Source organism: Homalodisca vitripennis, chromosome 1, assembly GCF_021130785.1.
Source record: "Homalodisca vitripennis isolate AUS2020 chromosome 1, UT_GWSS_2.1, whole genome shotgun sequence".
Classification (NCBI taxonomy): Eukaryota; Metazoa; Arthropoda; class Insecta; order Hemiptera; family Cicadellidae; genus Homalodisca; species Homalodisca vitripennis.
This window is the reverse complement of record NC_060207.1, coordinates 28,537,641-28,551,165: the sequence shown is the minus strand read 5'-3', so window position 1 is coordinate 28,551,165 and position 13,525 is coordinate 28,537,641. Positions and strand designations below refer to the sequence as shown.

At 32.0% G+C, this 13,525-nt stretch overlaps 1 protein-coding gene across 4 annotated transcripts in view; it reads left to right on the top strand.

The window, feature by feature from the left end:
• The window catches only part of LOC124358811, an 88,885-nt gene that overhangs the window by 64,722 nt on the left and 10,638 nt on the right, over positions 1 to 13,525 (top strand). For 2 of the 4 annotated variants that reach the window (XR_006922083.1, XR_006922085.1), the window contains one exon: positions 2,396 to 6,913. Coding sequence is in view for 1 of the 4 variants with exons in the window: in XM_046811089.1 (XP_046667045.1) it covers positions 2,396 to 4,049 (1,654 nt within the window). In the remaining 3 variants the exon portion in view is untranslated. Of the gene's footprint in view, positions 1 to 2,395; positions 6,914 to 9,463; positions 9,770 to 13,525 lie in introns of all 4 variants that reach the window. The other 2 variants (XR_006922084.1, XM_046811089.1) reach the window with 2 other exon arrangements.

Sequence of the window (13,525 nt, the reverse complement as noted above, 5' to 3'; positions counted from 1 at the left end):
TTAATTTTCGACAATAGATTATTAAAATGGTAAAAAATACTTGTCATTATAAAGTATGTCTAAATACAACCATTTAGTCAAATGATATCTATAATCAAAAGAATCTGCTAAGGCCTGAAACATTAGTTAACTGATATATTCATATTGAATTGAGAAACTATTTATCATGTTGGAGTATTTAATAAATATCCTAGAACTAATTTCTGTAAAAAGTACAATGAAATAGAATAAATAATGAAAAATAAACCATTGATATGAGATTTAATATGTCACATAGTGTGAAACTTCTGCTATATATTTTAGAAGTGCATTTTAAAAAGAGAACATTGAGTGTGGGAAGGTGGTACATTGTTAGTAAATGTAAAATATGATATAATTAAGTAAAATATCGTCAGAGAGCTGATAACAGGTTTTAAATAAAAAGTTTAAAATAATTATGTGACAAACTTCTGAGACAGAATACAACTGTTCTGCAAACTAGGTCTACAATAATATTCAATGTGTTTTTTAATATATATTTTTGCTTTGGTGTTTGGGGAAGATTCACCAGATCATTGCTCTGTGCTTGCACCACTAGCATAGATATGACCAAATAATCATATATGCCATATCGCAGGAATGTATAGAAGTTGCCTATGACACCCTAGTTATTTTGCGGAAAACATTTTCTTAGCCACAGCTACCAACTAGTATACCATATGTTTTGGAATTCGCTCCAATTGTGTTAGCACTTTTGGAATGTAAAATATACAAAAAGATAAGTAACAATTTTTAAAATAGAAAATTGTATATTCTTACAAAAATGTATGCACCTACCTGCTTTTATAAGTTTATAGTTTGTAAGACTTATTGATGATTGTAAAATTAATTACTACATCATTACTAACACCAATATTACACTATCAATTACATAAGCATGATGGTCTCTAGAGAAGTTTTGAAAAGATGAAACCAAATAAACTTATTTTTAATTTTTATTGTTAAATTTTATCAAAATACTCTGTCCCTGAGACACTCCACACAATGACTCCTGAACCAGTCTTTGTAGCTCTGGCAGTGTTTCCATTTATTAATAATGTAAATATATCTCAGTTAATATTTGTTAATCAGTTAATACTGGTGTTATCGCAAGAAACTAATTATATATATATATATATATATATATATATATTAGAATAATAAATCGTAAACTAAAACCCTTTTAAATTCTTTTATTTCAGACACGTTTTTCGGTATAAACCATCTTCAGTGTGATAACATAAGATTATATAAACTAACATAAAGATAACCCTATAATGTGGATTTCATAACATTTTATATATATATATATTCATATGTTAACTAACAAGTCCAATAAGTTTAAACAATGAATCTCGGGGCTAAGTGCATTAAGCAACCGTTTATTTGCCACAATCCAGGTTTGCAATGATATGCCTCTTACCATATTTATTCTTTTCTCTGTCAAAACAGGCAATTTCTTTTCTTTTCTAACGTAACCAAATTTTTTGTCTAATGCTGAAACAAAAAACATTTATAACAAGTTTTAATTACTTTTTAATTAAACTCAACTCCCTCAAAGCAATTAAAAAAAACCTTTTCAAGTCAGCCAACATACTCTCTCCTGCCCCGGAATAATTGCTCATTCCTAGGATTAAGCTTTCTTCGTTTCCATTCTTTGATTTTGATAAACACCTGTGGTACTACCTGAAGTATATTGGTGTACCGTTCAACAGTAACAGTACGCCAACATACTCTCTCCTGCCCTGGAATAGTTGCTCATTCCTAGGATTAAGCTTTCTTCGTTTCCATTCTTTGATTTTGATAAACACCTGTGGTACTACCTGAAGTATATTGGTGTACCGTTCAACAGTAACAGTATGCCGTTTCTCGACATTGGTAATTTTTTGCTAGATGTTGCAAGTGTAATATATAAAAAATATGTTAAAACCATTTTCTTTTCAACTTGACGTTTGTTGGTAGGGGCTCCTCAAGAAAGATCCAAATGTTTGAGTGAAACTTTGCTTCAAATCTAAGCCTCATAACTTACTTCCTATTAACTTTCTTGACACCATTTCACACACACTTTTCTGTGTGCTTCAGTCCAGGCACGCTGTCATTTAGGTATAATTTCTACTGTTTTACATCTGGTATCTTTTTAATATATGTTTAAATATAGTCATATTTCAAACTTTTCTAGCGACCCTCATCTTATTTATTAATTAATCATATTATTCATTAATAACAGCTAGTATTAAATATTTGTCCTACTTGGCGAGTCCTAAAACATTTTAATGTTGCCTTGTAAATAAACAATCTAATATTGAATTGGATCATTTTGTGTTGTGCTTCACTTATCTTGTTCATGTTTAATATTAATATGCTTCTTTTTTTTAAGGACGATGAAAACAATCCTGACTTAATGAATGAAATCTGGGGTTCAATCATGGAAAGTGATCCCGAATCTGTTTGCTTAGATGATCTTTTTAGTATGGAAAACTCCAATGAAGATGACAAAATTATAATTGATCTGGAAAACACCAAATCCAAAGAGAAAACAAGAAAAGTTTCCAAAGAGAAAACTAATGGTGTCTTGAAAGGACCAACAAAAAAACGCAAATCAGTAAAATTTAGTTCATGTGTTTCGGTCAAAAATGTTTTGAACAAAGAATCATCCGAACTAATCAGGACAGACAAGCCTAAATCCTTAATTCCTGTTACATCCAAAGAGGATAGTTCTTTTTCAACTCTTTTGAAATTAGAAGAAAGTTTGAAAAAAGAAGATAAACCTAGTTTGTCATCATCTCAGTGTTCAGATCCACAGAAACCTCAAAAACCTTGTGCAACAGTCGAGCCAGAACAGTGTAAGGAACTAGAACCGGACAGTCGAAGCAAAAATACAAATGTAATACATGTCAAAAGTCCTCAAAAAATCTCTTTTAATTCTTTAGAAACTGTTAACAGAGCAAAAGATGACCAACTTAAATCAAATTCTGAGAATTCTGTTAGGTCTCTGATTTTAAATACAGACCACAATATTAGTTCAGTTGCTAGTTCTGAAGTTGAAGTTGTTCCCTCTGAAGTAGCTGACTCTTCTGGAATATGCGAAGAAATCAAAGTTGAGACAAATCCTGAGGAAATGTTTGTTGTAAGTGATCTGTATAAAGATATTAAAGGAGATGAAGTGCCCATTGAGGAAGACCAATTGGTAGCACAAGAAGTAGTCATAAGGACTGAAATGAGCCAAGAAGATATGTGTCCTAGATTTGTTGTCATGGATGAGAACGGACAAAGCAAGCTGGATGAACATGATATTATGAATGTAATAAGTATATCTAAAGATCCAGCTATGTTTGGCTCTGATTCTGTAATAATTAATTCAAGTGCTTGGAAAAGAAGTCAAGATAAACAAGAAGTTCAGACTGAAATTGTTTCCTTGCTTGAAAATCAAAATTCCGTTAGTGGCACAATTCAACCTAAAGGAAATAGCACAAAAGAGCAATCTTCAGTTTCACCTGAAAATCACCAGTTTTTATCTTCTATAGTTGCATCATCGGAAAGTAATGATAATTATGTTTCTTTTGATAGACGACATGATAGTTATATTTACAATGACTATTTTCTTACAAGGCTATTTTCAGAAGTGAATGGTGATGATGGATCAGATGATGACAACAGATGTAACAATCGCAGCAGATATGCAGGGGGAGGGAAAATTCCAGCTTTCAGAGAACAGAGTGAGGAAAGTAAATCTGATGGAGGAGAAGAATTTGAATCTCCTTCTCCAGCAAGCCGCAGTGACTCTCAGAGGAGTACAGTGGAAGCTTCACCGGAAATGAACAATACACAACCCACTAACACAGATCTAATGTCTCAGGAGTATGATGTAGCTGATAAATCTCCTGCTTTGGTTCTGACCCAACCCATAATGGTGTCTGAACAAAAATCTCCATCCCCACCTCTTCGAGAAGTTTGTGTTAGTTTACCATACATTTCTGGATCAGAAAATCTCAACGATTATGTAACAGATAAAGAGAAGATTTGTCCTAAAGGTATGTGTGAACCACCTAACAATATGTTGCATATTAAGACTGTAGATGATGACTCCAAATTTAATTTTTTACAACAACAACTTTATGCTTTATACTCTACCACACAAAATATCCTTGATACAGATCCTGTTCCTTATCCTCCCACTGTCATTGTTTCACCACCCATTAATGGCTCTTCTAGGTGCCCTTGTTCATATTGCAAGTTACATTTTATAGCTCTAGAGACGAACTTCAGAACACTGTTTGCTATGCGTAGTAATAGGATGTGTCTAGAAATAGATAAAAACCGTATTTTGTCCAAAATGTTTGTGAATGTAGATGAAAACAAAATGGAAAATGATAACCTTTTGAAATTAATAGAAGAAACAATTCCGGAAAGTGAACAAATCATACCTGACCCTACAAAAACAGGAATAGAAGAAGATACATTAGTATCTGAACCAGCATTGGACAAAACATTAACAAATGTTGAAAACGAATTACCAGTTCAAGAAGAAAATGGATCTAAGACTTTAGCTGATCAAAAAACATCTCAAATGGAGTCAAGAAGTGAATATTCCAACCTACCACCAAAGAAAAGAAAGGCGTTTGTAACGGAGATTGAAACAGGGGAATGTCAGATCACACAGACAAAAAAAGCTAAAACTGATGATGAAATTGGAAAAAAGACTACTTCGGAAGACATTGTTACTGAGATGACTTTAATGGCCAATGAAACTGAATGTTTAGATTCAAAGGAAGAGCCGAGAAAACCTGTACACATAAAAGAGTGCAGTCTTGTACTTAAGAAATGTCCATCTGTATATGACAAATTTTCACCTGTCAAGATGGTTAAATCTGTGAATGGAGTTTATCGTGTTCTTCCAGACAACTCAGTGGATTTTTCAAACTCCAGTCCTCAGCACGAAGACATTCCAGAAACTCATAGAAAATCTAGACATGAGAAATGTCATAAACATAAAAGATCTAAAGAAGAAAGGAGACTTCGAAAAGAACGAAAGCGTTTAAAAAAATTAAGGAAGCAAGAGTCAAGTGACTACTGATCACAAAGTATTACAGTCAGTAAGATTGAACTAACAATATTGCATTAACTGCTCATTCCTATAAATTTTAAGTTTTGCACTATCTTAAGAGTTAGTCTTTTTTAAACAGAAATGAGACTGAGTAATTAACTACAAATTAGAAATAATGAATTTCAATTCTTGTGTACATATACAGATTTTGTTATACTTAATACGTAAGTGTTGCCAAATCCTCAAAATCTTTAATTATTTTTACTGTCCAGAAAGCACTAATAATATTATTTGAAAACTGAGTGCCTTCTGTCCTATTGTAGTTTTAAAATTTTCACAGAGAAACTGGAAATTTAGCAAAACAGGACTATGTAAATATGTTATGTTGAACGACACCAAAAAGAGATGTGAATTATAACTAATTTTGTCAACAAAGTTACCTACTATCAGTTCAGTGATTCAAGACCTGAAGTAAAGTGAGTACTTCCTTCAGTTGGGAAATAAGCTGACAACCTACATACGGAGAACTCTTTCCAGTTTTTGCTAAACTAAAACTATCATCTTCACAATGTCTTATCATCTTGCAGGAGTCTGCATTCAGCTCTGTACTTTCAATTTTAATTTTTGAAAACAAAACCAATAAAAATAATTTTGTTTTAGTTATCTGATTAATATGGTTATGTTTGAAGATTTAATTTTATACTTCTAATCATTCACCATTCAATTAAAATAATTACAATTGAAAAGCCTTAACCTCTGAAGAGTTTTAAAAATTAACTTTTTATATTTTTTCCAATTTATTTGTCAGTGTTGTGTAAAGATGTTTTATGTAATATTGCTCAAGCTCTTTTTGATTATCATGTGAACAATTATTTTTAAATTGAATTATTTCACCGGATTCAAGACTATTCACCAGGGACTGGACTAATCATCATCAATTGAAGAACTTAACTGGACATCTCGACAAAATTTAACTGAATTTAATTATTTAAATAACAAGGCTGATCAACAGTTACATGAATTGCATTACATTACATTAATGCATTACATGCATTATTTAATATAGAAAAAGTCAAATTTCTGATAAAAGAGAAAAATGTTACAAAGAATACAATGGACAATTTAATAATCTTTACAACTTACAAATGTATATTCGAGTTCTCATTTTTATCAATGGACTGTTGGTATGTTCTTTCACAAATTTATGAAGCCTTTTTCCTTCAATCATAATGATAGTAGTCAAAGAAATATTGTCTTTTTTTTATAAAAGTTTAAGCTATATAAAAGTAAAATAAATAATTAGAAGATTTTTCAATACAAATGACTTTATGATTTATGAATTTTAATGTAAATCTCACAGAAGGAAACACCAAACTCTTTTGTTTTTCCTATAAGTTTGGTTGTCACCATGTTTTTAAAATATATTGTGGTCATCAACAACAGATAACTTGAAAAACTCTTAATGCTTGTTTTTTACTTATTGTAAATACTGATTACAAAATATATATTTGAGTAAAATCTGGATTTAATGGAAACACCAAGGTTGATTCATGGAAGATGATGTATTGTCTTGAAGAACACATAACAAATGGAACAGAACAGTGTGACCTGCATCATCAATATCTAACTGTCTTAAAATAATGGATAAAGAGATTCCTTCTGTGATAAAATGGCCTTAATTATATAAAATGTATCTAAACAAAATTGCTCAATTTTATTATCTTTGTGGATGTTTTTTCTATTAATTTGATACTAATGAATATAGATTGTATTTTTGTAATTTGATTTCAAAATTTATAATTATGTTCACAAGTCACATATTAAAGGAAAATACTAAGGACACAAACACAGGTAACTTTTCACATTATATTAGCTTATATTAATGTGTAAAGTGTATTTTCCTGTTTATGTTGTTAAATAAAATGTATTTCAAGAATTCAGTTTTTACTTAAACTACATTATACAACTTTGCAGGGTGAACTCTAGCCATATGGGACTTAAATTTTGTTTCTACGTCAAACAAATGAGCTCTTTGAATTTTAGTGTCTATTTGAATAAGCTTTGCATACCTTAATGATTGCAAAAGGCATTTGTCACTATCTATTTCTGGTGCCATTTTTGCTGGAGACTAAAGGGTGAAATTATAACTGTTTAGTTGTGCAACTTTCAAGGTTTACTTATCACAACCCCACAGAACTATCAGATCCTAGCATGGAGTAATGTGAATAAATTATGCCAGATGAGAGTTCAGATCTGAATTGTGCACTGGTACATAACATTAGGCCATTTACTTGTCTATTTTAATTAGAAAAATTTTCATAGTTTGCACTACATTACATTAATGATGTCATGGTTTTAATGAACCCAATTCAATCTAATTCAATGGTTTCAGTCTATCAATCAATTCTTTTAAAATATTCAATACAAGAGAGTTACAAAAGTCTTGAAATACACTGCACATAAGACATTCTATGATTATATACATATATATATATATATATATATATATATATATATATACATAATTTACTACGTATGAGGCATGGTTTTTAAGAAAGTACCATTTTAAAAGTCCGCCCCTTCTGTGCTACGGTTGGTGTCCCGCGCTTTCCCACTGTCTACCTTCATCTGTTAAAAATGGCATAGACACAATATTATGGGGAAAACCAATCATTTTTACATTCGTCAATTGAGAATTCCACCGACTGTCAAGTACGTGTTATTTGTTTTCTTGGTGTTCATTTGTTGACAATGTCTGTTCACATGCAGCAATGAATGTCACTGTTAAATCAGGTTGCAATCTTCTATGATGCCAGTATTTCTTTACTTTGGTTGTTTTTAAATATGATAAGTGCCTTAATATTGATGGCAATTATGTAGAAAAGTAGATAAAAGTGTGGGCTTTTGTATGAAAATAAAATTGTTACACAAAGTTAACTTGATTTTTTTTTAAATATAAAAACGGTACTTACTTGAAAAACATACATCATATATCCAACTTGACTGTATTAAAGAATCGTACTTATCTAAATTTTAATATCTGACTATCAGTACTTTACAAGATGTCAGTTATTGAATTTCATTCAATAGTATTAAGTTTGTGCAAGAATAACAACTTATTCAAACAATAAGAGTTCTTTGGTTACAACTCTGCATTCAGCTTTGTAATTGTATGACATCACTGTATCACATACTGGTATTTGCAGTGACCAGACAGACTCAAGTTCTGCCTTAAATCAATACGTTTTATCAAAACCGTTGGAGCAACTCTTCCCCCTTATTCTGTTTGTTAAAAATCCTCGTACAGGTCAGTAGCCTGTGGGGACAGACAGAGAATCCTGATTTTTGGGAGAGTTGGTTACCACAGTCAGACTTTAGGCCTGAGTTAGAGATGGTATGGACTCAAATTTTTATCTTAAATCATAATATATTTGATCAAAACTATGAAGCAATTTTCTCCCCTTACTCTGTTTGGTAAAAATCATCGTACAGGCCAGTGGTCCGTAGGGACATACAGAGAGTATCATGATATTTAGGGGAGTTGGTTGCCACACAGTATCAAGCATCAGATTTTAGTACTGAGATATAGATGGTACAGACTCAAATTTTTGTCTTAAATCATAACATTTTCGTAATAAAAACTGTTGGAGCAACTCTTCCCACTTATTCTGTTTGATAGAAATCCTCGTACAGGCCAGTGGCCTGTGGGGACAGGCAGAATAAGGCTTCAAAGCGGACCTGTTAAAAATATGGTCCAGTACATGTTGAAAATAATTTTTTCTTCCAGACATTAAAATCTCCTGGCCCATCTGAGCACTAGTACTTCTAGCATCATCTTTCTATAAACGTTGCACATTCTTTATTAGTATTCTTCAACCATTAACTTTTTCAGGTGCCCAAATCATCATGTAATTCAAAATTTTATAACTTTTTACAGTAACATGACGTATTCTTACATTGATTTATAATTCCGTGTTATTCACATTTTATACTAATTTTATTTTACTTAGCTTATAGTTTTCAGAATTTTACTATCTACAGATAGAACTAATGTAATTCTTAATAAGCCAATATTTTATCATAGTTTACTTCTGAGATGACTTCTATCAATAAAAAATAAATAGAAAATTATAAGCTCTTCCAGATGAGGGTATGTCTGAAGACAGCGCATCAGTGGAAAATCAGGAATGTTTAGTGATGATTCTACAAGCTCCTGATTGTGTGGATGCTGCAGCACACGTCCTATTACTATTATTATCCATTAAAAGTACATATATTAATATCCATGCTAAAGTATAACAACATGAAATAATGACAGAATTTCAGACATTAGCTATCGTTATATGTTACAAAAATTGAAACACCCACCTTTCAAGAACTGATATATGTTCTCTTCTTTAGGTATTCAAAACCTAAGACATGAGATTAATCATCCATGTAAAAATAAACGAATCATCATAAAACAGAGATGAGGACACTTAAGTCTTACTTGTCAACAGAAAAGTTGTACATAAAAATCAAAGATGTGTGTTAAACTTGTCACCAGAGTCAGAAGGTAAACTGCATCTACAGACGATACACACACTACAGCAGATGAGTCGAGACTAGGACGAACATTCATTAAGGCACTTCCTCTGTCAAGACAACCTGGTTAATGAGTGCCCGATCTGTCCACCCCATTAGTCAGGTCTTGTCTTAACTGCTGTGGTATGTTGTAGCATAGTATCTGTATTGTGTAGTCATTTTTAGTTTGTAATTTTTTCTGAACTTTTTTACCGAGTTTAGATATAAGGTTGATTTATTAACTTACAACTTTTCTGTTGTCAAGTACTTAGGTGTGTACAACAATGGCAAATTTCTGAAATCAAATTATCTCGCCAAATAATTTATCGTCGATAATGAGCTTAAAAAAGGTTAAGTGTCAGAGAGGCTTCTTAGCCCTAACTTTGCCTGGTGAATTAAGGCAATAACTTTTTACCTTTACCCCTCTTTATCAAGCATTTCTTTTGTTTTCTGTGGATGTATTGCATACCCAAAGCTTTTTTCATACATATGAATTTAATAATAAGGATGATATGTCAGTCAGAATATACATCCATAAATGAATTAGTGTCTATGTTTGAATAGATTTAATTTCCATTTATTAAGTGATTTACACCTTCACTGCTATACAGCCTGTACTGAATGAGATTGATCAGATGTTCCGTCTGCAGCAATCAATGAATTCTATTTTAAATTGGATGCTGTAAATACATAATGAGTAATGACCGCCTAATCTGGGGGGAGACATTTTACTCATCTATCAAAAGTTTTAAAAACGTGTCAAAATCTTCAACGTGTAATTTTAAATTTAGAATTCTCAACCATTTAATAAATAGAAATTTGATGTAAGTGCGATAAAAATGTTTTTTTGGAGTTGAAATTATTGCTTTGTTTTTTAATTCATTTTTTAACAAAATTAAGAATTCTGTTTGAAACTGTTACAAATCTATATGTTTTATTTCCTCTTCGTAAACATTAGACTTCATGGAAATCACCATAATCCATGAGCAAGGCTTTTGCCTTCTTAATTGTTATTGAATGTATAATAATAAATACAGTGAATGGTTTAGAATGTCTGCTTAAGAATGCAGCATGCAATCTAAAATCAAGTTTCTAATTTTGTAATTGTTCGGTTTCTGCAAAAATAGACACTATAGAGGAGTATGGAATATACACTATTTAACCAAGACCATTCCATGTCTGGAATGACAAATTGTTTATTGAATCAAATATATTATGGCGAAACACATCTATGAAGGTGCAACACACATCAGACAACAAAAGAAATGATCTAACGACTTCTTATCATGCACTTCATCTTGTTCCTTTTATCAAAGTGAGGGATGTGGGGTTAGAGACAGTGGTAACAATAGTTTGTGCTACATAATCAACACATACATGTTACGCTATAGTTTATTTCCAAATGATTGCATATTTGGAAATGTTTTTATTGGATAAGTTTTCAATAATTTTAAAAACTGATGTCTTTGTAAGAATGAGGAACTGGTGCTTTTATGGCTGATAAAGATTCATTGACACACAAAACGTTTATGAGACGAGTTCAGACTAACATCCAACACCACTGGTATTGTAAACCTTAACAATCAATTAGTAATCCGAAGCCGCAGGAGGTTTGTAAATAGTTCATAGATAAGAAACAAAAACTCAAAAAAACCAATAATATAAAAAATAATATTAATAGATTTTTGCCATTTTAGAAGTGGAGTTCAAATATTCAAAAGTTTTTTTATTTGATTAAATTTAAGAAAGAACTAATTATCTAAACTGCTGCATTATTGAATAATTAACTCTAAAATCAGACCTAATATTTCTTAACTAAAATTTAATCACTGTACATAAACAATTATCTGTCAGAGATCTGGGGTTGTGGAATAATTCTCAGAAGAAAGGGAGATATAGGGAAACAAATTTAAATATGACATCTCGGAACAGTGTTTCATGCACTTTTGAGGTGCATGGAAATTTTTTTCACGTAAAGCAAAAAGTTTAAATTTTTCAGAGAGAGGTATGGGTTGTTATTGCAGTGCATCGAATACTGTAAATTACATACTGATTTGTTCACTTCATTTTGTTTCATAGGTCAAAATAAGATTTTTTTCTTCAATTTCTACCAACAGTATACTGTTTCACAGTTAAGATCCTCCTGGTTACTACTACTTGCTGTTCGTTGTTTTGATACAAAACACTGATTGTAGCATATAATTATTCACTGCTAGACTCATACTTAGCTAAAAGACAACTTAGCATAATCATCCTCCCTGACCCTCCGTGCATGAGACGGTAATAAATCTATTATATAATATTCAACATTCACTGAGGAGATGCAGGACATGGAGAAAACAACCAAATTAATTTTAATTTGCTTCGTATAATGCATTCTTTACAAGCTAAATTTTAGGAATTTTTAATCTATAAAATGGTAATTATTGATTTAAAACAAACACTCCAATAATATACTTTTTTATTTATTTCTGTGAGGCCTTTCATACTCAATGAGCACGTCATCAGACTCACAACTCACAGAAATAAATAAAAAAGTATATTATTCAAGTGTTTGATTTAAATTAACTAATTCCAATAAGAACAAAGCTTCTAGAATGTATAAAATAGTCGTTAGTCTTTAGATTTTATGTATCATTTTTAACATGTTGACTGTGGCAGATGTCTGACAGCACTCTTCTGAGAAAGAAGAGTAGTCAGTCTTTTTTAGTATGGAGCTGTAATGGTATTAATTGCATGTATTATAGCTAGACAGTTATTACGGTAGTTTAAAATGTTAACAGATTCCTTACAAAACAGGATAGGAGGGAGAGTAGTTGAGCTTACTCAGTATAGAGTTGCAGTCAAGGTGTTAGTTACAATTATATTATAGCTATATAATTGTACAGTAGTTTAACATGTTAACTATGGCAGACGCCTCGAGTGCAGAATAGGAAAGAGAGTAGTCGGTCTCGTTCACTATAGAGCTGTAGTGAAGGTGCTATTACTCGTATTATAGCTAGACAGTTATTGTGCATAAGTCTAATATGTTGACTGCGGCACACACCTTATGGCGAAGAATAGGAGGGAGAGTAGTCAATCTTACTCAGTATAGAGCTGTAGTGAAGGTGCTATTACTCGTATTATAGCTAGACAGTTATTGTGCATAAATAAGTCTAATATGTTGACTGCGGCACACGCCTTATGGTGAAGAATAAGAGGGAGGGTATTCAGGCTTACTCAGTATAAAGTTGCAGTGAAGGTGTTAATTACTCGTATTATAGCTAGACAGTTATTGTGCATAAATAAGTCTAATATGTTGACTACGGCACACACCTTATGGTGAAGAGTAGGAGGGAGGGTATTCAGGCTTACTCAGTATAGAGTTGCGGTGAAGGTGTTAATTACATGTATTATAGCTAGACAGTTATTGTGCATAAGTCTAATATGTTGACTGCGGCACACGCCTTATGGTGAAGAATAGGAGGGAGGGTATTCGGGCTTACTCAGTATAGAGTTGCGGTGAAGGTGTTCTTAATTACATGTATTATAGCTAGACAGTTATTGTGCATAAGTCTAATATGTTGACTGCGGCACACGCCTTATGGTGAAGAATAGGAGGGAGGGTATTCGGGCTTACTCAGTATAGAGTTGTGGTGAAGGTGTTCTTAATTACATGTATTATAGCTAGACAGTTATTGTGCATAAGTCTAATATGTTGACTGCGGCACATGCCTTATGGTGAAGAATAGGAGGGAGGGTATTCGGGTTTACTCAGTATAGAGTTGTGGTGAAGGTGTTAATTACATGTATTATAGCTAGACAGTTATTGTGCATAAGTCTAATATGTTGACTGCGGCACATGCCTTATGGTGAAGAATAGGAGGGAGGGTATTCGGGCTTACTCAGTATAGAGTTGTG